Source organism: Dermacentor silvarum, chromosome 3, assembly GCF_013339745.2.
Source record: "Dermacentor silvarum isolate Dsil-2018 chromosome 3, BIME_Dsil_1.4, whole genome shotgun sequence".
NCBI lineage: Eukaryota > Metazoa > Arthropoda > Arachnida > Ixodida > Ixodidae > Dermacentor > Dermacentor silvarum.
In genome coordinates, this window is record NC_051156.1 from 10,312,691 (window position 1) to 10,337,954 (window position 25,264).

The 25,264-nt window shown below is 51.2% G+C and overlaps 1 protein-coding gene across 1 annotated transcript in view; it reads right to left on the reverse strand.

Annotated features, from left to right (window-relative positions):
- LOC125943729 (A disintegrin and metalloproteinase with thrombospondin motifs 16-like) overlaps nt 1-25,264 on the reverse strand; it is a 201,438-nt gene that overhangs the window by 113,068 nt on the left and 63,106 nt on the right. The window contains exon 5 of the mRNA XM_049663207.1: nt 6,866-6,915. Coding sequence (XP_049519164.1) covers nt 6,866-6,915 — 50 coding nt within the window. The remainder of the gene's footprint in view (nt 1-6,865; nt 6,916-25,264) is intronic.

The following is a 25,264-nucleotide window of genomic DNA, read 5'->3' on the forward strand; positions in this document are numbered from 1 at the left end:
CAGCTCCGTCGCTCCAATTCGCCGACTCCCTTCGGACGCCGCTCCCAGCCGAAAACTAGACGATGCAGCGCCTCGAGGTGACGCTGCATTGCTCCCTACGCCGCCAAATCCTCTACTGACGTTGCCCATTCATCTGAACCTTCTTGACGTGCAAGTCGACGGTGTTTCTGTATCTGCTCTTATAGACACTGGGGCGCATGTATCCGTAATGAGTGCTGACCTTCGTAACCGGCTGAAGAAGATACTCACACCCCCCACGACGCCTGTTGTCCGTGTCGCCGATGGCGGAACAGCCCCCGTAATTGGTATTTGTGCCACCCGCGTCTCCTTCGCCGATCGCTCCACTATCGTGCTATTCACAGTCATCGCCCACTGTCCCCACGACATCATCCTCGGCTTGGACTTCCTCTCCGCGCATTCTGCTCTCATCGACTGTTCCGCCAGTACTCTCCGCCTTGACCTGCCTGTTCTGGATCCCTCTGAACCACACCCTAGTCGCCTCAGTTCCGTCGACTTTTTTCGCTTGCCACCTTCGGCACTGACCTACGTTGACTTAGTGTCATCCCCACCAGTGCCCGATGGTCACTACATTGCGGCTCCCATGCAAGACGTCCTGCTTACACACGGGATCACTGTGCCTCATACAGTTTTATCTGTTACGGCGAATTGCGTCTGCCTGCCAGTGGTCAATTTTGGCTTCACGGCACAAGTGCTGCCACGCGGGATGTCTCTGGCCCAGCTTTATTCATTCGAGGATCACTCAGTAGCATCTATTGCAGTAGACGACAATTCAGCCGATCCTCCTCTACCATCGCAGTCGGCAACTTGTGCCATTACCGACTTACAGAAAATGATTGCGCCCGACATGCCGTCCGAGCATGCTTGTGAGCTCTACCGCGTTCTGTTATCCTACCACGATATTTTTGACTTTAACGATCGTCCCTTGGCCCAAACTAGAGCTGTTAAACATCGCATTAATACCGGCGATGCGCCTCCTATTCATCGCCGCCCGTATCGAGTGTCCCCAGCTGAGCGTCAAGTTATTCACGCTGAAGTTCGCAAAATGCTTGCCAAGAACATTATTGAACCGTCGTGTAGTCCATGGGCGTCAGCTGTTGTACTGGTAAAAAAGAGGATGGCTCATGGCGCTTTTGCGTGGATTATCGGCACCTGAACAGGGTTACCAAAAAGGACGTGTATCCCCTACCTCGGATTGATGACGCCCTTGACTGCCTCCACGGTGCTCGCTATTTCTCCTCTATTGACCTTCGCTCCGGCTACTGGCAGATTGCCGTGGACGATCTAGACCGCGAGAAGACTGCTTTTATAACACCCGACGGTCTTTATCAATTCAAAGTGATGCCTTTCGGTCTATGTAACGCTCCTGCCACTTTTGAACGCATGATGGACTCCCTTCTTCATGGCTTCAAATGGTCCACGTGCCTGTGCTACTTAGACGACGTTATAGTATTCTCCCCAACGTTCGCTACACACTTGGAGCGCCTCTCAGCAGTCCTGGACGTTTTTCGTCGAGCCGGTCTACAACTCAATGCATCGAAGTGCCAATTCGGCCGTCGCCAGATTACTGTCCTTGGACATCTCGTTGACGCGCACGGAGTGCAACCGGACCCAGGCAAGATCCATGCTGTTACGCACTTCCCTGTTCCGAAGTGTGTCAAAGATGTGCGGAGCTTCGTCGGCCTTTGTTCGTACTTCCGCCGTTTCGTGAAAAATTTCGCGGCAATAGTACGACCACTAACGGATTTTTTGAAATAAGACACCCCTTTCCAGTGCGGCGATAACGAGGCCTCTGCGTTCTCGCATCTAATCGACCTCCTCACAACGCCTCCCGTTCTGGCCCATTTCGATCCTTCTGCGCCTAACGAAGTCCGTACTGATGCCAGCGGCCACGGAATTGGCGCAGTACTGGCACAACGCCAGCGCGGCAGCGACCGTGCTATCGCTTACGCCAGCAGGCTCCTTTCACCCTCCGAGCGCAACTATTCCATCACTGAGCGTGAGTGTCTGGCCCTAGTTTGGGCGGTTGCGAAGTTCCGTCCATACTTATATGGCCGGCCCTTTTCCGTTGTCACAGACCACCACGCGCTTTGCTGGTTATGTTCACTGAAAGATCCTACAGGAAGACTTGGTCGCTGGGCCTTGCGCCTCCAAGAATATTCGTATAGTGTTACCTACAAATCCGGCCGACTACACAAGGATGCTGACTGCCTGTCTCGCTACCCGGTAGACGAGCCTGACGACGCCGACAGTAGTAACGCCAACGGTATTTTCTCTGTGTCTGACTTCGCTAACATCGCCGATGAGCAGTACCGGGACCTATCGCTGCAAGCACTCATCGAGCGTCTGCGCTCTACACCTACCGACGCCTCTGTTCGCCGATATGTCCTCCACGGCGGCATTCTGTACCGAAGGAACTTCCTCCCTGATGGATCTGATCTTCTTGTCGTGCCAAAACATCTACGACGGACTGTGCTCTTTAAGATGCATGACGCACCCACTGCAGGCCATCTTGGGGTAACCCGCACGTACGACCGCGTCTGGCGCCGCTTCTATTGGCCTGGTCTCGCTCGCTACGTCCGACGCTATGTTGCTGCCTGTGATCCCTGCCAGCGTCGGAAAACACCTCAGGTGCTACCTGCCGGTCATCTCCAGCCGATCCCCGTCCCTGTGGAACCGTTCTTTCGTGTTGGATTAGACCTCCTCGGCCCCTTTCCCACGTCATCTTCGGGGAACAAATGGGTAGCCGTCACAACTGATTACGCCACCCGATACGCTATCACGCGGGCTCTCCCTACCAGTTGCGCCACTGACGTCGCGGACTTTCTCTTGCGTGACATTATCTTGGTTCATGGCGCCCCGCGACAGCTGCTTACTGACCATGGTCGCAACTTCCTGTCGAAAGTTATCGCCGACATTGTGCGTTCCTGCTCCACTCAACACAAGCTGACTACCTCATACCATCCTCAAACGAATGGCCTGACGGAGCGGTTAAACCGTACCCTTACCGATATGCTGTCCAAGTATGTTTCCAAGGACCACCACGACTGGGACATTGCCCTTCCTTACGTCACAATTGCTTACAATTCTTCCCGGCACGACAACGCCGGATTTTCTCCATTTTATTTACTGTACGGTCGCGAACCGACCTTGCCCCTTGATACGGCACTTCCTCCTGCTGCGATCTCAACAAGCGAGTATGCGCGCGACGCCATCGCCCTCGCCGACCATGCACGCCAGCTTGCCCGTACTCGTCTGACGGCCTCGCCAACCACTCAGCAGCGTCAGTACAACGCCCGCCACCGTGACGTACAGTTTTCGCATAGTGCGCTCGTGCTCCTGTGGTCGCCCTCTCGTCACGTCGGACTTTCAGAGAAGCTCCTTTCGCGATACACAGGGCCCTACCGCGTGCTGCGCCAGGTGACGCCTGTGCCGTACGAAATTGAACCTGTGAGTTCGACCTCGTCGTCTACTCTGGCATCTAGTGATGTCGTGCACGTCAGTAGGCTCAAGGCCTACTACACTGATTCCGAGTCCGGCCTTTAATCGCTCCGGGACGGCGCTTTTGCCGCCGGGGATAGTGCTACGGAACAGTATTTGCCTTGACGAAGAGGCGAGCAGTGTGAAGACGACGACGAAGATTAGAGGCTACTGCGGGCTGTGGCTTCTTGGCCAAGTGCGGCGCATTTCTTTGTAAATATACTTGTATATAGCTTTTCGTCTGCGTCTTCCTACGTAACAATATGATCGGCTATAGGCCGGGTCTCTCAACGCAAGACGCTATGCTAAGAATCAATAAAAGTCACCTGGATCGCCCCACACGAGACACGAAGGCGCTACTAGGACTTGACATGGAGCAAGTTTTTGACAACATCCAACATCAAGCCATTCTCAAAGCCATATCTGATCACAATCTCTGAAAACGCTTCTACCGCTATACGTCAAGGCGTTTCTGGAGGATCGAACGGCCACTCTCCGGATAGGCGAGCACGTCTCGGAGATCTTTGAACTGGGCGATAAGGGGACACCGCAAGGCTCGGTACTTTCGCCATTCTTATTTATCTTGGTGATGACAAAGCTCTCTCGCGCACTGGGTAAAATTGCCGATGTGGAGCACACCATATACGCAGACGATGTCACCATCTGGAGCACTGGTGGCAGCGATACGGAATTAGAATCCCGCATGCAAGAAGCCATCTCGCTTACTGAAACCCATCTCACCCCAATGGGACTTCGCTGCTCTTCCAGAAAATCCGAGCTTCTCATCTACCATCCCCCAAGACCAGGGCGCCCATCCAACGGCTGGTGCAGACACCACACTCCATGCATAGAGTTACACGACGGGGACGGAAATCGCATACATACGGTTGACAAAATACAAATCCTAGGACTAATCATCCAAAGTAACGGCTCCAACTGGGTGATGCTGGACAGCATCAATATCAAGACTGCGAACGCGATCCGAATGTTTCGGCGCATCATGAATAGGCACAGGAGGCTGAGCGAGGACAACGCCATTAGAATGGTCCACGCTTTTGTACTCGGTCACATCACATACGTGGCTGCGATGCTCAACTGGAAAAAAGAACACCGGAAAAAGCTCGAAGTACACATACGACGAGCTTTCAAGACAGCGTTGGGGCTCCCTGGTAATGCCTCCACTAATCTACTCTTACAGCTAGGAGTGCACAATACCCTTGCTGAAATCTTTTTTTTTCAGCACACGGCACAGATCGCACTCCTATCAAGCACCAAAGCGGGCAGAGAGATTCTCACCAAGCTCAGCCTGAACACCATAGCGGAAAGGGACAACGTCTTGCAGTTACCTAAAGTCGTGGGAGAAGCAATTAGTGCTCCCCTTCCCAAGAAACGTACACCCGATCCACAATCAAGGAAGAAGACTCGCCCGCGCCAGAGCCCTCGCGGCAGACGCAGCAAGGTTTCCCGACCAGACAGCTTTCGTGGATGCGGCGTACATACCGGGAGAGGATGCCTACTCGGTAGCAGTAATCGACGGACACGGGCGAATGAGCAACTCACTCACGCTTTACACTAAGAAGCCAGAGGTAGCTGAACAAGCAGCGATAGCACTAGCTCTCAAAGACTCGAGCTTCATAACTGTATACAGCGACTCTAGAGCAGCCACTCGAGCTTTCGCCAAGAGCGGGATAGACAAGAGGGCGCTACGAATTTTAGGCGGAAGTAACATCACCGATCACTCCATAGTATAGGTTCCGGAACACATGGGCAGATTAGGGGGCGGCCTGCGGAATCGCAACGAGATGGCACACCAGGCGGCGCGAGGACTCATCGACCGCGTCCCTCAGGTTTCCCCCGCTACCCCACATATCGAGTACAACGAGCTATCACTAAGCACTTTTATCTAAGCAGACGGGAGTTCCCCCTCCCGTATAAGAAATTAACGCGCAGCCAGTCAGTCACGCTACGCTTGCTCCAAACGAACTCATACCCCAACCCCTGGCGCATGAAGCACATCGACCCAGACTACGACGGACAACATGTGTGTGAACATTGCAGTGAACGTGTTGACTTGAACCATATGCTATGTGGTTGTGCATCGAGTGACGCTTACGCCAAGAACAAGGAACATTGGGAAAAAGTGCTAAAACGTGCTTCACTACACGACCAACTTCGGGCTGTCCAGAAGGCCCGCGAGGCGGCGAAGAGCTTCGGGCTCTTTGTGCCGACGTGGGAGGTGCCCTCTACACCTGGCGCCTAGCCGAGTGTCCTTCAGGACCCCATCTTTGGGAAATAAAGTGTTACCACCACCACCTCCTCTCCGAAGCTGTAGCAGCATTCCTCCGCGAATGCAAGATTGTCCATAGAACGACAAGCACATATCATACGCAATCCACTGGTATGACCGAATGCTTTAATCGCAATCTCGGCGACATGCTCAGCAAGTACTTCCCTTTCCCTCCCTTTGTTACGCATGCTTACAATAGCGCCACTCAGTCCTGCAGGCATTCTCTAACTTCTTTTTTCTTTATGGTCGCGAACCTTCCTCGTTTATGCACACGATTGTTTTGTCACGCCCCGACGCTTCAGAATATAGGACTCTATCCGAAGCCGCCACTTATGCCGAAGAGTGTCATCAGATGGCAAGCTCCCTTACCGCAGAAGGCCACGCCAGCCAGAAACATAGTCGTGACGCAAGCTTGTCTTTTCCATCGTATTCACCTGGAACGCTGGTACGGCTCCGCGTTCCCTCCTCTACTCCCGGCCTTTGCTCTAGCAAGGTTGAAAAATGCTCCTAGCAAGGTTCTTATCAATGCTAAGAGCATTTCGCATGCGTCGGCGGTTTGATGTTCGAGGGTTGATCCGTTTTTCCAAATATATGCCAGTTGCCAGTCCAGCGTTGTGGTGTTTCTTCTGTCCTTCGTGTTTGAGTCTCAGTTTTTTTCGCTTGTTTTTCCAAGTCTCTAGTACAGCTTGACGCAAGTATGAGAAATATTGTACTGAAGTAGCAGGGAAGCTTGTGCTTGTTGGTGAACGTTCACATTTGGCGAAACAGAGGTAAGCAGAAGAGAGCTACGAAATGTACACACAGCACTTGGGTGTGTAAATACCATAGTATTTGAGGTATGAGATCACTTTTCCAATGTCTGTCGCGGTCAACCGCGTGATCTCCCATATCTGTATTTCTGGGCACTCATACAAGTTCCAATGTTCAGAAAAAAAACTCAAGCTCGGGTTTATTTAGGAGATAAAACAGTATTACCTTAACCGGCAGAGAGTTTCGCTACAATATGCGTAACATTGAAATGCACATATGTAATCAAGGGTAATAACAAAAAAAGTAAATAAAAGAGTAATAAAACCATACCCATTACTTTCGAGCTTGTGCCTCCAGGAATCAGATCAACAACGTCCCGCCTGAAAAATAAAATATATTGGTATTTGTGAAAAAAGAAATCGACTGCTCAAATTGTATTTTTGTTACTACGTATGTAAGGGTGGGTTACGTTATTTTCTTGCTCTAACATGTTGAAGATAACTCAGTGCGATTCATATTTTCAAAGTATAACCATGCCCCTAGCATGAGTTCAATAAATTTTAATCTAGCCTTCACGTATAACGATAGCATGCTTGACCCTGGTTAACAAATGTTATCTCCATTCTTCTCTCCAGAGGGATTTCATTTTCAGCCGAGTTACGTGTCGCGCCTTATCGCTCATCTCTATGAAGTAGGAATTCAAACAAGCTACGTTAACACTTTCATTCAGTCCTTTCTACCCAGATCATTGCAGAAATGGCAACAGCGTCCTCGTGACCTCACCGCCTTCCTTAATAACACTGTTGGTCAAGGACGCAGCTACCATTGCGTAATCAGGAATTCTGAATATGTTATATGCTTCCCTATATTTCACTAAAATGCTACCGGGTTTACCACTCCCCTACGCAATGCCCTTGGGCCTGGATTCTAACAGTAAATAAATAAAAATAAATAAACATACTGCGCGGGTGTGCTTAAACATGCTAGAACTTCAAAGCTTTTGAAAGATGACTTAGCTTTCTATATTTTTATTAAATGGTACAAATATCACATTGTCCGGGTGTAGTGATAGGGAAGAAGCTACTGCAATATTAGGAAAAACCAATAAGAAACTGAGCAAACGTATTGAGCGACGCGTTGCCGAATACGTTGGACTGGTGTTGTTTGGTAGATGGGAAATCTTATCAGTTATGACAGCGCGTAAATTACGGCGGTATTTCAGCTATGAATGTCATGGGCATGTACGCTCGTCGTTAAGGTTCGCCTTGGCTTAACACATGTATGCATTCTTTAGTTTAGCTGAAATCCGGGCTCGCTCGTCTTCTCTGGGTTTCTTTCGGTATTTGGGATTTATTGTCTTGTAATGTTGAGCTGCTGGCCTGCTTTGGGAAGCCGGTGGCGGTACACGGCTCGGTGAAAAGCGTTGCGGCAGGGGTTTCTACCGCACTGGTTCTGGCGAGCAACATAAATCGCACAGCGCACCCGTAGCAGCATATGGAGGCGGAAGGTTTTGGGGGAGTGCTTGGGTCGGAGGCGAGGCGGCTTGTGTGGCTTGGGTGGTACGAGTGGCGGCCACCACTGGTGTTAGTTATGGGCCCCGGACACATGGTCCCGGGGCTAGGAATGCGAATGTGCGCGTCTGAGCAGCTAGTGGGTTCTGAGAACTGAGAGACAAGACCTCTCAAGTGCCTCATCAGAGTGACCTCGAGAGCTTTGCTCAGCCGCTTTCACTGATTTTGTGCGCTGGCTTTCTTTGTTGACTATATACTCGCAGTGTAACCTCTAGTTAGCAATTAAATACAGTTCGAATTATTCACGTTCACGATCTTGAGTCCCGTAATATCGAAGCACGAGAACAAGTCAGCGGCTCAAAGCGAGCCGACAATGACAAAAACTAGCACAGCAAGACAGAACTCGGTGTTGGAGCAAATAAACTTACTGGCGCAGCCGGACAGGACATCTGTTCCTCGGTAATCCTTCGGCGGATGGCAGCGGCAGAAGCAGACTGTATCCGATCAGAACTCGCGAACGTTAACAGAACTGCGACGACGCGAACCTGTATAACCTTACTGGAATTAGAATTTTGGAAGATTCAATTGCAAGTTGACCAGCGTAGAGCACGGAACCTTGAAATGCGAAGAAAAGTATAGATGATATACCACCTGACAGTCGTCTGGAATCCCGCGAGGAGGCCCTAGCTAGTTTTTCCAAAATTCTCAGCAGGCCTGCAACGCCGATACCATCGGACCCAGGGGTTCCGATGTACCTGAAGGGAACTGAGGGCGTCTTTCGGTCAAACGGGGTGCTTGGGAGTATCAAAAGTCACCTGGTACTACCGCTAATCGCAGGCAGGATTCGGCAAACATTTTTGAAGTTGCCGACCGGCTACGATAAAGTTGCCGGACAGCTACCATAAGGTAAGGGAGACCATTTTGTCCGAGCTGAGGCTGTCACCGGGCGATTATCTCAGACAGTTGTCTGCAACACCGATGCGAGACAACATGTGGCAGCATTCTGCATCGAAGTTTGAGAGCTATTGTGTCTTCTAGATGGAGGTGCGGGACGTAAATACTTTCGATGGTGTTTAAAAATTAAACAAACCTTGACCCAGGAAGTGTAGAAACACGTTAGGCATGGTGAGGGTAATGGGTGGTCAACGCCACACAAAGTTGCTAAGTTCCTTGAAGCATATGAAGATATCGAGTCTAAAAGGTCTTGGCGGAGGCAAGTGGCACCATCGAAAACAGCGGGAAATAATCGGCGCTGCAAACAGTACCAATAACGCGACCGTTGTAGCACCCTTTTAGCCGTAGGAGAACAAGGGAGCCGGTCTGCAGAAAATGCAAGCCGTATGCTTTGCGTGCAACGAAGGGCACTACGCGCGAAACCCTATCCAGAAAGTGTTTACACAGGTGAAAACCATGAACCTGGTTGTCACAGACCACAGTTCGGAAGCGGTGTCCGGGTGCCAATAGGTGATGTCTCTTGAAGGCAGCGAGTTTCGGCACGCTATGGCGGCACATAAACCAAAAAAAAAAGAGAGAACGCTAACGCACTCCACTGCGGGTACGCTGTGGAGCACGTTAACTTAAGAGTGGCCTTGTTTCTGTTAAGGCAATTGCTGATACGGATGTAGAGATTACGGTGCTCAGAGAAAGCGTCGTGCCCGAAAGCGCCAGACATGTGATGGGAAATGTGATGCTGGTAGCAGCTTCAGGCACGAAAATCGTGGCGGCGTTGGCGCGCGCGGTGCTAAGCCTGGATGTGGGCGGGAGCTAGTGTTCACATAGCAAGGGAAGTACCTGTAATGCGCGTTTTTACTGAAGAACTAGCGACGGACGACGCTGATAGTGTGCGCTCGGCGAAGGCATGTTAAATGCTTAAAGAAGCATGCACCGGTATGGAAAGCGCATGATTAATTGAGGGTGGTTTGGACCCCCATCGTATACATCGGGAGAGAAGCCGAACTTCGGCGACCCTGCTACGAGCGCGAACATCGACCAAGCTTCCAAAGTTGGCTTAGGGGTGCAGGGTGTGGGGAGCTTTGACTGTGGTAGGACAGAGCAAAATCGGGCCTTTCGGGAGCCGCAGTAAGCACATCTGAGTATAATTGATGCATGTAAACAGAGTGTGGCAGGCAGCCATGGAATGTTTGTTCTCGATGGGCTGCTTTTTAGAAAAAAGTCAAGGCTTGCGCAGCACAGGCAGCACAGTCACAGCGTATATGCTAGGGAAGCTGCTCCATAGGAGCCTAATTTTCTGCACCGAGCACTACAGGGCGTTCGCGGTGAAGTCTGTTATCGTCGTTCTCACGAGAATGATTGGAACTGTCCGCCCAGCATCGACAGTGAGCTGTGGCTTGTGCCTCAACACGCCGGACTCTGCACAGCGGTCTGCTGAGGCCGGCATTGCCTGATTTCAGCCGCGCGCACAGCTCTACGATTCGCTTCTTCAGCAGAGGTTTGTACCTTGCCAGGAGGCGCCATAACGTGTACCGCAGAGTAAACAAAGGCATCCTGACCACGTGGCGCAAATGTCACATCCCTTGACCCATGGCACGATGCGATGCTGTTGATGACGATGACGATGAGAAACGGGGTGGTTATAATAGTCACCTAGCCTGCCGACCAGCTATACGTGCAGCATGCAACTGCTGTATTCAACTGCCACATGTCGGGACCCCTGGTGGAATATAGCGCAACTGCAATGCAATTTTCGCACATATCGGCAATAGGTGGCCCGCATGTCACCTCGCGTGACAAATGGCACGATGCGATGGTAATGACGATGATGATGGTTTAATGACATTCCCTTTGAAACGGGAAGGTGACAGTCACCTAGCTTGCCTGATTTAACTATCAGGTATGCTATACTTGTACATGTTTTCCGTTCTTGCGTTTTTGTACACATCTCCTATTCTTCTTTTTCTTCCTCGTAGCTCCTCTACCTACTATGCGGATGATGATGATGATTTATCGGCATCCCCTTTGAAACGTGGCGGCGACAAATAGTCACCTAGCCTGCTTGATTTAATCAGGTATACTACACATGTTCTTTATCTAGCATTTTTGTATACCTCTCATTATTTTTCTTTTTCAAAAATTTACATTGTACCGCGCTGCCTATGATTTTAAGAGATCAGGTCGTATCCATCTTTTCCCTGCTTTTTTTCCACCAGTACTCTAATCGTCTCTTGCTGATCTCTACGGCTGATCTGTTTATGTTTCCTTCCATTTTAAACCCAAGCGCTTCTGGGAGTTGCACGTTACCTACGGTTCTCGCTGGGTGGATCCCGTCGCATTCCATTAGGATGTGCTGAGTGGTCTCTGGATCTTTACTGCAGCATACACATGTCTCATCTAGTTCCGAATATTTGTTCCGATATGTTTTCGTCCTTAGGCAACCGGCTCGAGCCTCAAATAGCAAGGCACTGCCCTTTGTGTTATCGTACAGATTTTCCCTTGTAATTTCTTTCTTCTCATTCTTGTAAATCTCCATTGTCCTTTTTGTTTCCATTCTTTGCATCCAATTCACGGTCTCTATTTCTCTCACTTTCTTTCTGATGACCCCTGGTTGTCTATTTACAGTTTCGATTATCCTGTACTTGGTTGCCAACTTCCTTGACCTCTTCCTCCATTCTGTGTCCACCCTTTTCGTGAAGAGATACTTGTGCACTTTAGCCGCCCATTTATTTTCATCCATGTTCCTGAGCCTTTCTTCAAAACTAATTTTGCTTTGTGCTTCTCTGACTTCAAAAGAGGCCCAACCCATGTCACCATGCACTGCCTCATTTGTCGTATTACCGTGTGATCCCAAAGCCAACCGGCCTACTGATCTTTGGTTAACTTCCAAACCCGCCAATATATCCGATTTTAAGCATATAATGGCATTTGCGAATGTTAGCGCTGGCACCATTACTCCTTTCCAGATTCCACGCACCACCTCATACTTATTGTGGCCGCACAGTGCTCTGTGTTTCATTATTGCTGCATTCCGCTTCCCCTTTATTTTCAGATTATCTTGGTGGTTGCTTGAGTAATTCTTTCCTTCGTTTATGTGTACGCCAAGGTACTTATATTGCTTCACTATGGGTATTACTTGCTGTTGAATTGACACCACGAAGTTACTCGTGTGTTCATTGCGTGTGTTCATGCAAGTGCTACGTGGTGTGCCACCTGGTGTATATACCCTTTGTTAGACACAACGAGGAAACAATTGTTATCTTGTGGAAGAGATTTTTAGCGTGCCATTGATCACTTCTTGATTCCATAAAAACCTATCCGAATGCCGAGAAGTGTTTTATTCCGGAAAAAAGTGGGAGCTATATGTCCCACTGGCCAGTTAGGTCACATTAATCACGTGGGACTCATATGTCCCGCTGTCCACTTGAGGCAGTTCACATTTTTTTGTAAAATGGTGCGAAGCAAGTTGCACACAGAGGAAGAACGTTGCACACATTGCACATGTACTTCGTGCGGACTTCTCTTTTGCTAGCTGAGCATCAGTGGCATTGCCATCGCGTGCCTGTCAAGTTTTGGTGGTGAGTGTTTCCGGAGAATCGATGCTTCCGGAGAAGCATCTGGAAGGTTCTCTGAACGATGCTCATCATCACTGCTGTTAGAGCTCTCTGGCAAGCTCCAGAACAATTAAAGTGCTCCTTGAGCTGTGAGGCGCTTCTTATCTTTAGGAAAAGAAAGAAGCAATCAGTACGGACCGAACAGCCCGCACGCTATACGCTAAGCCTAACATGTGAATCACACTCGTTCTCGTAAAAAAAAAACGTTCCGTTTATCTCTGCACGCTAAACATCGATAATTTTAGCTTATAGTTTGTAAGTGGTTACTGTAGTGCAAGAAACAGAAGATTTACTCACCAGACATTTTTTTCTTGTTTCAATCTAGCTCACAAAAACACAGAAAAACGAAAATGCGGACATGAAAAAACTAAAACTGCTACTTGTCTTCTTGTGTGCTTCCACTTAGCGGAAACGGTATGAATGTGCATACAGAATGTTGTGGTATACTCTGTTGGTATGTTGTGGTTGTGGCTGAGTTAGTGGCTTGTATGTGGTAGAACGAGCTCTCTTAAGGAGCGACAGCACCGAGAACGTGGAATGAAAAGTGGGACGTTTATGACCCGCTGTCCAACAAAGGGTTAATAATGGCCCATGCCGTCACGTATGGGCCAACCACTGTGGCACGTACACGCTTGCGGGTTGGAAGAAGAAGAAGATAACGTTTTTCTTTTGGTCTGGTTCCGGTAAAGACTTCGACTCCTGACTGTCTCTGTTCTTTCGCCCACGACATTACTGGTGGAGGTGCGGGGTAAATGCACCTTCGCGCCCAAGTTTCCGCCGTCACTCCTAGCACCTTACAGACAGCCACAGCTCCCACAGCAAGAAGCAGCAGCCGCCTGCAAGGACTATCACCCGAATTCGTTCCCTTGTCATCGAGACTGGAAATAACAATGTCAACGACCACTACAAACCAGGCGAGCCAAACCCACGATGCCCAGTTTTCTCTCCCGTATGTTTTTCATGCGCCACAGACACCCAGACCGTTCCACGAAGACACTTTTGAAGATGTTGAAGACTGGCTGGACCACTTCGATCGGGTTGCCAGCAGCAACGAGTGAGATGATGTTCACAAGCTGCTGCGAGTTTACTTCGCGCTAGAAGACTCTGCGAAGACGTGGTACGAGAACCATGAGGGTTCCTTTGCGACATGGCAAGAGTTTATCCGAAAGATCCGCGACGCGTACCGCAACGCCGAAAGAAAGAAGAGGGCTGAACAAGCCATCTCTTCTAGGAACCAGCGGCCCAACGAGAGAGTCTCGATATTTGTCGAGAACATGCTTAGTCTTTTCAGACGCGCAGACCCTGCAATGTCCGAGAAAAAGAAGGTGCGACAATTAATGCGTGGATTCAAGGAACAGCTTTTCGCCAGACTCGTACGCAATCCACCAACAACTGTGGCCAAGTTCGTGAGTGAGGCAACCACAATCGAGCGTACTCTCCAGCAGCGGTAATCACAGTACGAACGCCACGACATCATGGGTACTGCATGCTCTCTTGGATCCAACAGTGAGAAGCAGGCCCTCGCAGACTTCATACGAAGCGTTGTGCGTGACGAACTGCGGCGACTCCAAGTAGTGGCACCAGTGGGACCCCAACCACCTATGACAGCACTTGCGGACGTCATCCGGAGTGAAATCAGACAGGTGGTGCAACCACTCGAACCACCAAGACCTGATCCACCAAGACCTGATGGTCTTGGTGGTTCGACATATGCGGCGGCATTGAGGGTTCCTACACCAACATCTACAGATCCCACCATGCGTACAGTGGACCAGGCTACACATCTGTTCCCGTGTACCTCTTCTCATCCACTACCCGCCTCAAGGTACCCGAGCGTACCTACGTATCAACCACCTGACTCAAGACAGACCGCTACTAAGGCAAGTGTATGGCGCTCGTCGGATAACCGTCCGCTCTGCTACCACTGTGGCGAAGCTGGTCACGTGTACCGCGACTGCCAGTATCGCCAGCTGGCTCCATGGCTTCCACCTCGGCGCGCGGTGCCCACGTTACGGTGAGCGTCCCCGCGAAATCGAAGCGTATCTGACGGGCCAGCGAATTCTTTCGATAGTTCAGTGCCGCCAAACGCGATCACCATCCCCTCGCCGGTCCGTGTCACTTAGCTTGCCCTCGTCGTCTTACGCTCCCCTAAGGAACCGCTCACCGAGTCCCCACAGGGGAAACTAGGAACCGCGACTTCGGGGGGTGAAGTCGCTTTTCGACGAACCTTCTAAAAGCCTCCCTCGACGCAATGATCCGACGACGATCGTTCCGGCTTTTATTTATTTTTCGACAGCACTAAGCGGCGTTGCATGTAGGCTCCCTACAGTTACGCATGGCAGGTGGCCATCTGGTGATGCGAACTGGAATGTGCACGGCACGTATTCAAATCCGTGAGGTGACGTTCACGGTGTATCTTCTCGTATTACCTGTGTGCTCCCGTCCCATAATCCTTGGAGTGGACTTCCTTTGTGAATACGTTGCAATCATTGACCTACGTGAGTTGCTGGTGCCGTTCGAGGATCCTTTTCCTTGTGAAGCTGACAACATCATCCAATTACCGAAGACCCGCCTCGCAACAGACAGGTTCACCTGTTGGTCACGAACTTCAGTGATGAATATCGTCAAATTACAAGACGCACCGCCATTGCATACTTTGCGAAAATTGCCGACGTCAACGGTCCACCCGTATTGGCTGCTCTTTCGCCGTGCGACCATTCTGCCAAGGCGTTCGCGAGCACTCTCGATGTGAACCCGATCCTACCATCAGCACAGCGACAAAGCCTTCTGGATGTACTCGATTCTTTTCGAGGTTGTTTCGCTACAACGACGAAGGTTAACCAGACGCCGCTTGCTCCGCATCGTATCTTTACCGAACCTACCGAAAGACCCGTTCGACAACATGCCTATAGGGTATTGCAAAAGGAACAAGTCGCTATACGCCACCAAGTTCAGCAGATGCTTAAAGATGACGTCATCCAGCCGTCGACCAGCCCTTGGGCAACGCCAGGTGTGCTAGTAAAGAAGAAAGATGGTACCTTGCGATTTTGCGTGGATTATCGGAAGTTAAATAAGATCACGAAGAAAGACGTTTACCCCCTGCCCCGAATAGATGACTCCTTGGATCGTATAGGCTACGCTCGCTACTTTTCTTCCATGGATTTACGCAGTCGCTACTGGCAAATCGCATTTGATGCGCGTGATCGTGAAAAGACCGATTTTATTACTCCTGACGGCCTCTACGAGTTCAAGGTGCTTCCTTTTGGGTTATGTTCAGCGCCAGGTACTTTTCAAAGAATGATGGACACGGTTCCCTCTGGGCTGAAATGGCGATCGTGTCTCGTTTACCTCGACGACGTGGTGGTCTTTTAGGACACGTTTGAACAGCACGTCCAGCGCCTTCAGACAGTTCTTCAGGCAATTCGAACAGTTGGACTTTCTCTAAAACCAGAGAAATGTCACTTTGGGTACGAAGAACTGAAGTTTCTTGGTCACGTTGTGAGCCATGCCGGCATCCGCCCAGACCCCGAGAAAATAAGGCCGTCGCCTCATTTCCCGTGCCAACAAATAAGCGCGATCTACGACGATTTCTGGGGCTCTGTGCGTACTACTGACGCACTCTCAAAAATGTTTCTAAAATCGCTGAACCCCTCAACCATGTCACGAAGGAAGGCATCCCGTTTGTTTGGGGTCAGGATCAGGGCCTCGCATTCGATACACTCCGAAATATTCTCCAGGCCCCACCTGTACTCGGTCACTTTGACGAGAACTCTGCCACGGAGTTGCACACAGATGCCAGAAACGTCGGCCTTGGAGCTGTCTTGATTCAGTGGCAAAATGACGTAGAGCGTGTGTTTGCCTATGCGAGCCGAGCGCTATCCGCTGCCGAGAAAAACTACTCTGTCACAGAAAAAGAATGCTAAGCCTTTGTCTGGGCCAAAACAAAGTTTCGGCCATACTTCTATGGTCGCCCATTCACAGTAGTCAGGGACCACCATTCGCTTTGCTGGCTCGCAAATCTCAAAGATCCGTCAGGTCGCCTGGCTCGATGGAGCCTTCGACTGCAAGAATTTGACGTCACCATCGTTCACAAGTCAGGATGCAAACACACCGACGCTGACTGTCTCTCACGTGCACAAGTCGGAAGTGCCCGACCTAACCTTGAAGAGGACGACACTTTTCCTTCTGCCGTAGCAACACCAGAAGTGGCTCAACAACAGCGCGACGACTTGGAGCTCAGCCCTCTGATTGACTACCTGGAAGGGTGCACGTTAAGTCTTCCTCGAAGTTTCCCACGCTCGCTATACTCGGCGACAGCTTTTCTTGGCATTGGAGTGAGGGCTACGGAGGCGGGGCCTCCGCACATTTGTGTTACTACGCAAGTAGTCCGGCAGCTTGCAGCCGATTTCAGTTCAAGTTTCGGTTTTTCCTAGCTCGCAGCGCTAGTGTGTTTAGCAAAACGTATGCATGCAAAATGGGAACGTTAGAGTTAAACTTTGAGGAGTGTGCATACATGCAGCTAATTACTGTGCTGTACATATACTGGTACACAGAAAATTTTCCGTTGTTCAGAAGGTTTTCCCAGCATTATTCAGCCTTTATAACAGTGAAGCTTAGGTTCCGTGTTCAGTCAACAAAAAGTGCGGCAGCCCAGGATATACGGGTACGCGCCATACGTGATCGAATGTTAACGTTTACAGTATTAAGCCCTGGTACAGGCGAAATGGAAGGCCGGTTGCGGCACGATCCTGCCACGCGCGTGTCTTCTTTCAGGTTTGCTGTATTCGCTTTACGCCCACAAAGACTGTGAGCAATGATTGGCGCATACTGCGCCTCAGTGTTCGAGAAGCTTCACAATTGTAGTAGATCGTTTTGTTAAGATTGCGCGCAAGACGCGAACTGTCAATCTTATTTCAGAGTTTGCGCGACCACCAGTGATAAGGCTGGAAAGTTCGATGCGTGATGTATAAAAGACGGCGCGTCCCAACGATGATCAGCTTTTCCACGGCCGATGCTGTGCTCGCCGCTATACGTGCCAGTGTGTATTGCTGTAATCTGACTTTCCGTTTACCGGCCGACTGCTGCCTTCGTCAACGTCACGACCCCGTGACAATATTGTTACGCCAACAAAAGGCGTTTATTGATAAGCGAAGTAGAGTGAGTAGCAACGGCCTTGATCAGCAGAGTGCCGACCGAGATTCAGCTAGTTAGCCACGCTTCGTCGTCTTCCTTCACACCTCTTGGATGCCCCACATCCTGTTGAGGCGCAAACCCAGAACGCACCTAAGATCGAGTGTCACATTGCCCTCCACGCAGACGAAGCCCGCCGGGCATATCAAACAGGTTGTCTAGGGATAAAGGGCTTTAAACGTGCGACATGCGAAAGTTCAATCTTTGCTGACCGTCGGCCACTTGATGTGAGGCGTGCTATGCGGTAGGTCAGTTCACTGATACGATCAGTAATAACATACAGTCCAACATAGTGGGCCAGCAGTTTTTCACTTAAACCACGCTTTCTTGTTGGTTTCCACAGCCAGACTAGGTCACCAGGGTCATATATCACGTGTCGGAGTCGGTGGTCGTAGCGTTCCTTCGAGCGGTCTTGGGAAACAAGAGTGCGTAAAGAAGCAAGTCGTCGGGCCTCTTCAGCAAGAGAGAGGGTCTCGGATATGCAAAGATTCTCGTGGCTTGAAAACGGGAAGATAGTGTCTAGCGTATAACGAGGCGCACGAGCATACAGAAGAAAGAAGGGACTGTAGCCCGTAGTTTCGTGCTGTGAGGTATTAAATGCGTAAGTAATGAAAGGTAGCACGCTGTCCCAGTTCTTATGATCTGACGCAACATACATGGACAGCATGTTAGTAAGAGTTCTGTTGGTTCGTTCCGTCAGGCCATTTGTTTGGGGATGATACGGCATGGAATGTCGAAAATCTGAAGCACATAGACGAAGCATCTCTTCGACCACGTCTGCAGTGAACTGCCGTCCACGATCGCTGATGATGACTCTGGGAGGTCCGTGTCGGAGAATGACGAAACGCAGCAGAAAAATACACACTTCAGTTGCAGTAGCCGATGGTATAGCAGCTGTCTCACAGTAGCGCGTCAAGTAATCGGCACCCACGACAATCCAGCGATTCCCATCAGATGACCGCGGGAAAGAACCGATAAGGTCGATGCCGACTTGCTCGAACGGAGTGCTTGGGGGTGGCACTGGATGTAGTCGGCCAGGAGGAGCTCTCGTCGGACGCTTGTGACGTTGACACTCTTTGCAGCTGGACACGTACTGGTCGGTCGTCTGAGGCATTCTAGGCCAGTAGAACCTTTCTTGTACGTGGTAGAGCGTTCGCGCAGATCCCAAATGACCAGACGTTGGATCGTCATGCATAGCGCGCAAGATGGATACACTGAGGCTCTCTGGGACCACCAGGAGATATCGTGGGCCTGTAGTAGAATAGTTCTTTTTGTACAGTACCCCATCACGAACGCAGAAACGAGAGGATGGTGCTGATTTCCTTGCGGTAATGAGCAGTGGCTCTAAAGTTCTTTTTGTTGCTCGACCTTGAAGGTATGAATATCAGGAAATCCTGGCTCCAGTGATGCGATATAGCGGTCGAAATTGTCCGCGTCGCAGTCCGTCGTTGGAAGCAGCATGCGCGAGAGGCAGTCAGCGTCGGCGTGCCGTCGGCCGCTTTTATAAGAAACGGTAAAATCATACTCCTGTAAGCGAAGTGTCCAACGCGCAAGCCGGCCTGATGGATCACGCAGATTAACCAGCCAGCATAGAGAATGATGGTCTGTCACCACGGTGAAGTGGTGCCCGTACAGGTATGACCGGAAGCGCTGTACTGCGAAAATCACTGTGAGACATTCTTGCTCTGTGACTGTATAGTTGCGCTCAGACTTGCTTAACGAGCGACTCGCATAGGCGACGACGTGTTCTTTGGCGTCGACGCGTTGAACAAGAACTGCGCCGATGCCAATACCGCTAGCGTCCGTATGAACTTCTGTGGGAGCCGCATGGTCGAAGTGGCGGAGAATGGGGTGGGACGTCAAAAGAAACTTCACCTCACGAAAACTGGCCTCACATTCAGGGGTCCACTCGAAGGGAACGCCCTTCTGGAGGAGGCATGTCAGTGGATAAGCGATGTTGGCAAACCCACGAATAAACCGGCGGAAGTATGAGCAAATGCCCAGGAAACTGCGTAGCTCTTTTACTGAGCGAGGTTGTTTGAAGGCTTCGACAGCAGCAGTCTTCGCTGGATCGGGTCGTATGCCATCCTTGTCCACTAGATGACCCAAAACCAGTGTTTGGCGCTCTCCAAAATGGCATTTCTTCGAGTTTAGCACCAAACCTGCCTTTCCCAAGCAGTCTAGCACAAGATCGAGACGTGCGTTGTGCGCCCGAAAATCACTACATCGTCTAGGTAGCACATGCACACTTCCCACTTCAGACAACGCAGGATGTTGTCCATGAAGCGCTCGAAAGTCGCAGGCGCATTACAGAGCCCGAACGGCATCACATTAAATTCAAAAAGACCGTCTAGTGTTACAAATGCCGTTTTCTCTTTGTCTGCTTTGTGCATAGGGATCTGCCAGTACCCCGACCTCAAGTCAACAGACGAAAAGTAAGATGATGAAAGGCAGTCGATGGCATCATCAATACGTGGAAGTGGATACACGTCCTTTTTGGTGATGGTGTTGAGGCGACGGTAGTCAACACAAAATCGCCATGTGCCATCTTTCTTTTTAACCAGGATCACTGGCGCTGCCCACGGACTACAGCATTCTTGGATAACATTATTATTTAGCATCTCGCGGACTTGATCATTGATCACCTTGGGTTCCGATGGCGAGACTCTGTACGGCTTCTGTCGCAATGGTTGGGCAGATCCCGTATCTATGCGGTGGTGTATACGAGAAGGGGGAAACGATGGTGGCCCCTCTTGCTGTGAAAAGTCAAACAGTCCGGCGTGTTTTAGCAGAATATTCGCGACTTCCTGACGCTGGCTAGTGCTGAGCGACTTGTTCACCATAGTTAGAATGGAGGAGTCCGCAGCAAGGCATGCATTAACGACACGGCGTTCATCCGAAGAATCAGGGGCTTCTGTAAGAATGGCGAGTGACAGCACTTGATCTTTGTGGTAGGCGGCAAGTTTCACACCCTGTGGTAGCATTGCAGGTTCACTAGAACAGTCTACGGTCCATAAGCTTGTGCGTCCGTGAACAACTGACAGCGTGCAATACGGTATCAGCACATTCCACTTGATGCAGCTCAGATGAATGGGCTCCACGATAGCGTCAAACGTTCCGTCGGTGGTGGGCAAACAGGCGACTGAAACACACGTTGCAGATAACGGAGGCACAACTGTATCACTGGATACACAAAGCACACTTTCGTGATTCGGTGGACCATCCGTAAACGCAGCCGGAAAGCTCGTATCTACACTAATTTCTCCCGTTCTGCAGTCCACAGTGGCACCACACTGTTTCAAGAAATCAAGGCCCAGGATTATGTCATGCGTAGAATGAGGCAGAACTGCGAACTCTGCGTTAAATAGTGGACCGCCCAAGATAACGTCCACATTGCAAACCCCGACAGGACGTAACAATTCCCCACTCACTCCACGAAACGTATCAGTACGGTCCCAGCGAAACATCACTTTTCGTCCTACGAGGCTTTTAAATGCAAGACTCATCACTGACACCGCTGCTCCTGTGTCCAATAAGGCCATTGTTGAAACCCCGTCAATCAGTACAGACACCTTATTCTTAAGCATACAAATGGGTGGAGGTATCTCTGTCGACATCGAAGATTGTCCAGCGACCTCACCTCCAACGGCCGCGCTGACCAGTTTTCCGGAGGTGGCGACGGGTAGCGACGCCGTGGAGACGGCGACCGGCTTACGCGGGGAGCGGGTGGTGGTGTCAAACTGCGATCGGATGCTGGAGAACAATTCCGCAGCGTCCCCGGGTGCTGGTGAGGGTTGCTTCCTGGATATGTGTGCGAGGGGGAGTACGTTTCATCAAGTGGAGCGCGGTACCGCCTTGACAACGTAGATCGGTCGAACGTCGGTGGTTGGCGGCGATTGCAGTACCTGGCAATGTGGCCCCAGTCGCCGCAGCTGTAGCACACAGGTAACGGACGATCGATGAATGGCTCCTCGAAGCGCTCATCCGTGGGGGATCGTGTGGCCAAGTGAAGTGGCTGAACCTGCTGAACAGGAGAAACAGTCGGTCTGCGTGGAAACCTGCCGGGGCGAGGGTGTTCTCGTCGTTGTTCGGGCATAAATGTGCCTTCACGAGGCCATGGAGCTCCTCTGTGGGTGATGTCCGTGACACATACCGACGGTTGCCACGGAGCGCACGGTGCTGCAGGCGCCGTGTTTTGCGGGGAATAGGCAGCAGGTTGTTGCATGACGCTGCAGGCAAGTACCTCGTGTCGCCGCAATTCTTCACGCACGATCTGCCGTATAGCAGACGAAAGATCGGCGGACGGGCTCTCATCGACGCTGGCAACGGTTGTCACATTCGCCAGTCGTCCAAATTTTGGCGCAATGCGACGAGTCTTCAACGTCTCAAACGTACGGCAGTGGCGTACGACATCCGAGACGGAATCAACGTGCTCCCTGCCTATAAGGAAATTGTAGACATCTTCTGCAATTCCTTTAAGCAGATGTCCGACTCGCTCTTCCTCCGACATCTGTGAATTCACTATTTTGCACAGCTTGAGGATCTTTTCTATGTACGTAGTGTACGTTTCTCCAGGAGTCTGACCTCTTTGAGCTAGGGTTCGCTCCGCGCGTTTCTGTTTGGCGTAGGAGTCTCCAAAACACTTCTTAATTTCTTCCATGAAGCGCTCCCACGTTGTCAGGGAGTCTTCGTGGTTTTCAAACCACATCAGCGCTGTCTCACTCAGAAGCAGTACGACATATTCAAGCTGAGTGACTGAGTCCCAACGGTTGTAACGGCTCACCCGTGCGTAGTGCGTCAGCCACTCGTCGACATCTTCGCCTGCTTTTCCCGAGAACGAGCGTGGTTCCATGTAGTGGTGCAAAGGTCAAACTGGCGTTGACCTTTGAGCTGAAACACCTGGCGCTGGCGTTTCTGCACTTCCGTACTGAGACATGATGAACGTCGTTGGCGAGAGCCCGGCAAGACGGCGGCTCCGGCGAAGTTCTAGATGTTGCGGCTCCGTGGTACGTTGTGTCGTACCCAGCACCTCCACCACTCTGTTACGCCAACAAAAGGCGTTTATTGATAAGCGAAGTAGAGTGAGTCGCAACGGCCTTGATTAGCAGAGTGCCGACCGAGATTCAGCTAGTTAGCCGCACTTCGTCGTCTTCCTTCACCCCTCTTGGATGCCCCACATCCTGTTGAGGCGCAAACCCAGCACGCACCTAAGATCGAGTGTCACAATATAATAGCTATGCAAACTATGCAAGGCGACGAATGTCGCCGAGCACACACCGCAGCTAAAATACGCAAGTACCATGATGCCGCTGAATTGGAAGATTTTAAGAGAGCTTACGATTAATTGAATAGAGACTGATACAGATTCCTTTATCGAGCTTCGCTGGTCAAGCACCTTCATGTAGTGTGATGGCCATCGATGTTTTTTCCATCCCTGTGCATGCAGTATGTAACCGGTATTGTCTATAATACCAATTGTAATTGGTAGAAAAAAGAAAGAATCCATAAAAACTGTAGTGAAGAAGAGGGACGATGCAGTGGGGCATCTTCACCAGCGCTGTCTAGTGGGTCAGTCTCTCCAGCGCATCGCTCGGACTACGCCGCTCGCGCTCGCGGTTCCCTGAACTGATCGGACGGTCAGCCCTAACGCTTGCATGCAATAAACGCCTTTACAAGTGGTGGAGAGTGCTACGCTCGAACGCATCCTGGAGCTTCGATCCCGTATCCTCTCTTCAACCATGTCTCAGGACGCCTCTCAGCCGACGACCCAGCAAACGCCTCCTACACCCTCCGTCGTGTGCTCTGGTCTACCTCGCCACAAGGATACTCCTGTTTTCAGCGGCACAGACGACAACGACGTGGAGGACTGGCTGTCCACGTACGAGCGAGTAAGCGTCGTCAATAAATGGGACGATGCCGCGAAACTAAGCAACGTGCTCTTTTACCTCGCCGGCGTGGCAAGCCTCTGGTACAACAACCACGAGATGGAAATTCCTACATGGTCCGCGTTCAGGACCTCGTTAATAGCTGTGTTTGGTCGTCCTGCTGCGCGCAAGGTGCGAGCAGAATCCTGCTTGCGCGAACGAGCCCAACAGCCAGGAGAGTCCTTCACTAGCTATATCGAAGATATCCTGGACTTGTGTAAGCGCGTGGACGCGACGATGTCGGAATCAGACAAAATCAGAAACGTTATGAAGGGAATCGAGGACGCCGCTTTCAACATGCTGGTCGCCAAGAACCCCCAATCTGTCACAGCGATTGTTACGTTATGCCAAAGTTACGAGGAGCTACGTAGGCAGCGCTCATTGACTCGTCGGTCTTCCTCCCGCGACGAACACATCGCTGGTCTGGCTACCACCTTCGACAAGACCGCACTGCTTGCGGAAATGAAGGCATTCATTCGGGAGGAAGTAGCGCGCCAACTCTCCTTGGTACCCTTCGCTCAGCCGCCGAATGTGCCACAGCCCGCTTCGACTATCGTGCCTCCGCTCCGCCGCGCCATCGAGCAAGAAATCGTCGACGTATTGCCCGTCCAACGCCACCATGTTCCTGCGCCTGTGCCACTGAGCTACACCGAGGTCGTGGCTCCACCCCAACAGTCTCTGGCACCAGCACCGCTCAGCTACGCTGAAGTCGTCGCGAGACCCCACCCACTCTCTGCGCCTGTGCCCCTTACTTATGCCGACGTCGTGGCTAGGTCACCAGTGCAGCCCGCTATACAGTCATATCACCAGCCGCTCCATACAGGGCGTGCTCCGACGTGGGCGGGACCAGCCACAGCGAACCGGTGGCGTACGTCTGACAACCGGCCTATATGCTTTGCCTGCGGCTACGCCGGTCACGTGGCTCGTTTCTGTAGTCGTGTGCAGCTGCCCAGCGTCGCATCATCCATGCCAAACCGTTCGCCCCGTCCATCTTACGACCCACCTTCCGGTGTGTCACCGACATACCGGCCGCCGCCGAACACCCGCCGTTCCCCATCTCCACGCCGACGCTCGTTATCGCCGATGCGGCCTCATCCCGTCACTCGGGATGAGGAAAACTAACAGTCGCAGTCCAAGAGGCAAGGGCTGCGTCAACGTCGAAGTGCACAAGTCCTCATTGCAGCCCATTAAATGTGATAGACGTGTTTGTCGACGGTGTCCGCGCGTCTGCACTCGTGGACACAGGAGCAGCCGTATGTGTTATGGACGCTACACTTTCCCGCTTACTTCGTAAAGTCACGACGCCCCTGTCCGGACTATCCCTTCGCACAGCCAGTGCTCAGCATATTCGACCCGTGGCATCTTGCACTGCTCGTGTAGAAATTCAGGACGTTGTCTACGCCATAGAATTCTTCATCCTTTCCTCCTGCTCTCACGATTTCATCCTCGGCTGGGATTTTCTCTCGCGCCACAATGCCGTTATCGATTGCGCACGGGCCGAAATCGAACTATCGCCGCTGCTAGATTTGACGCCCACTG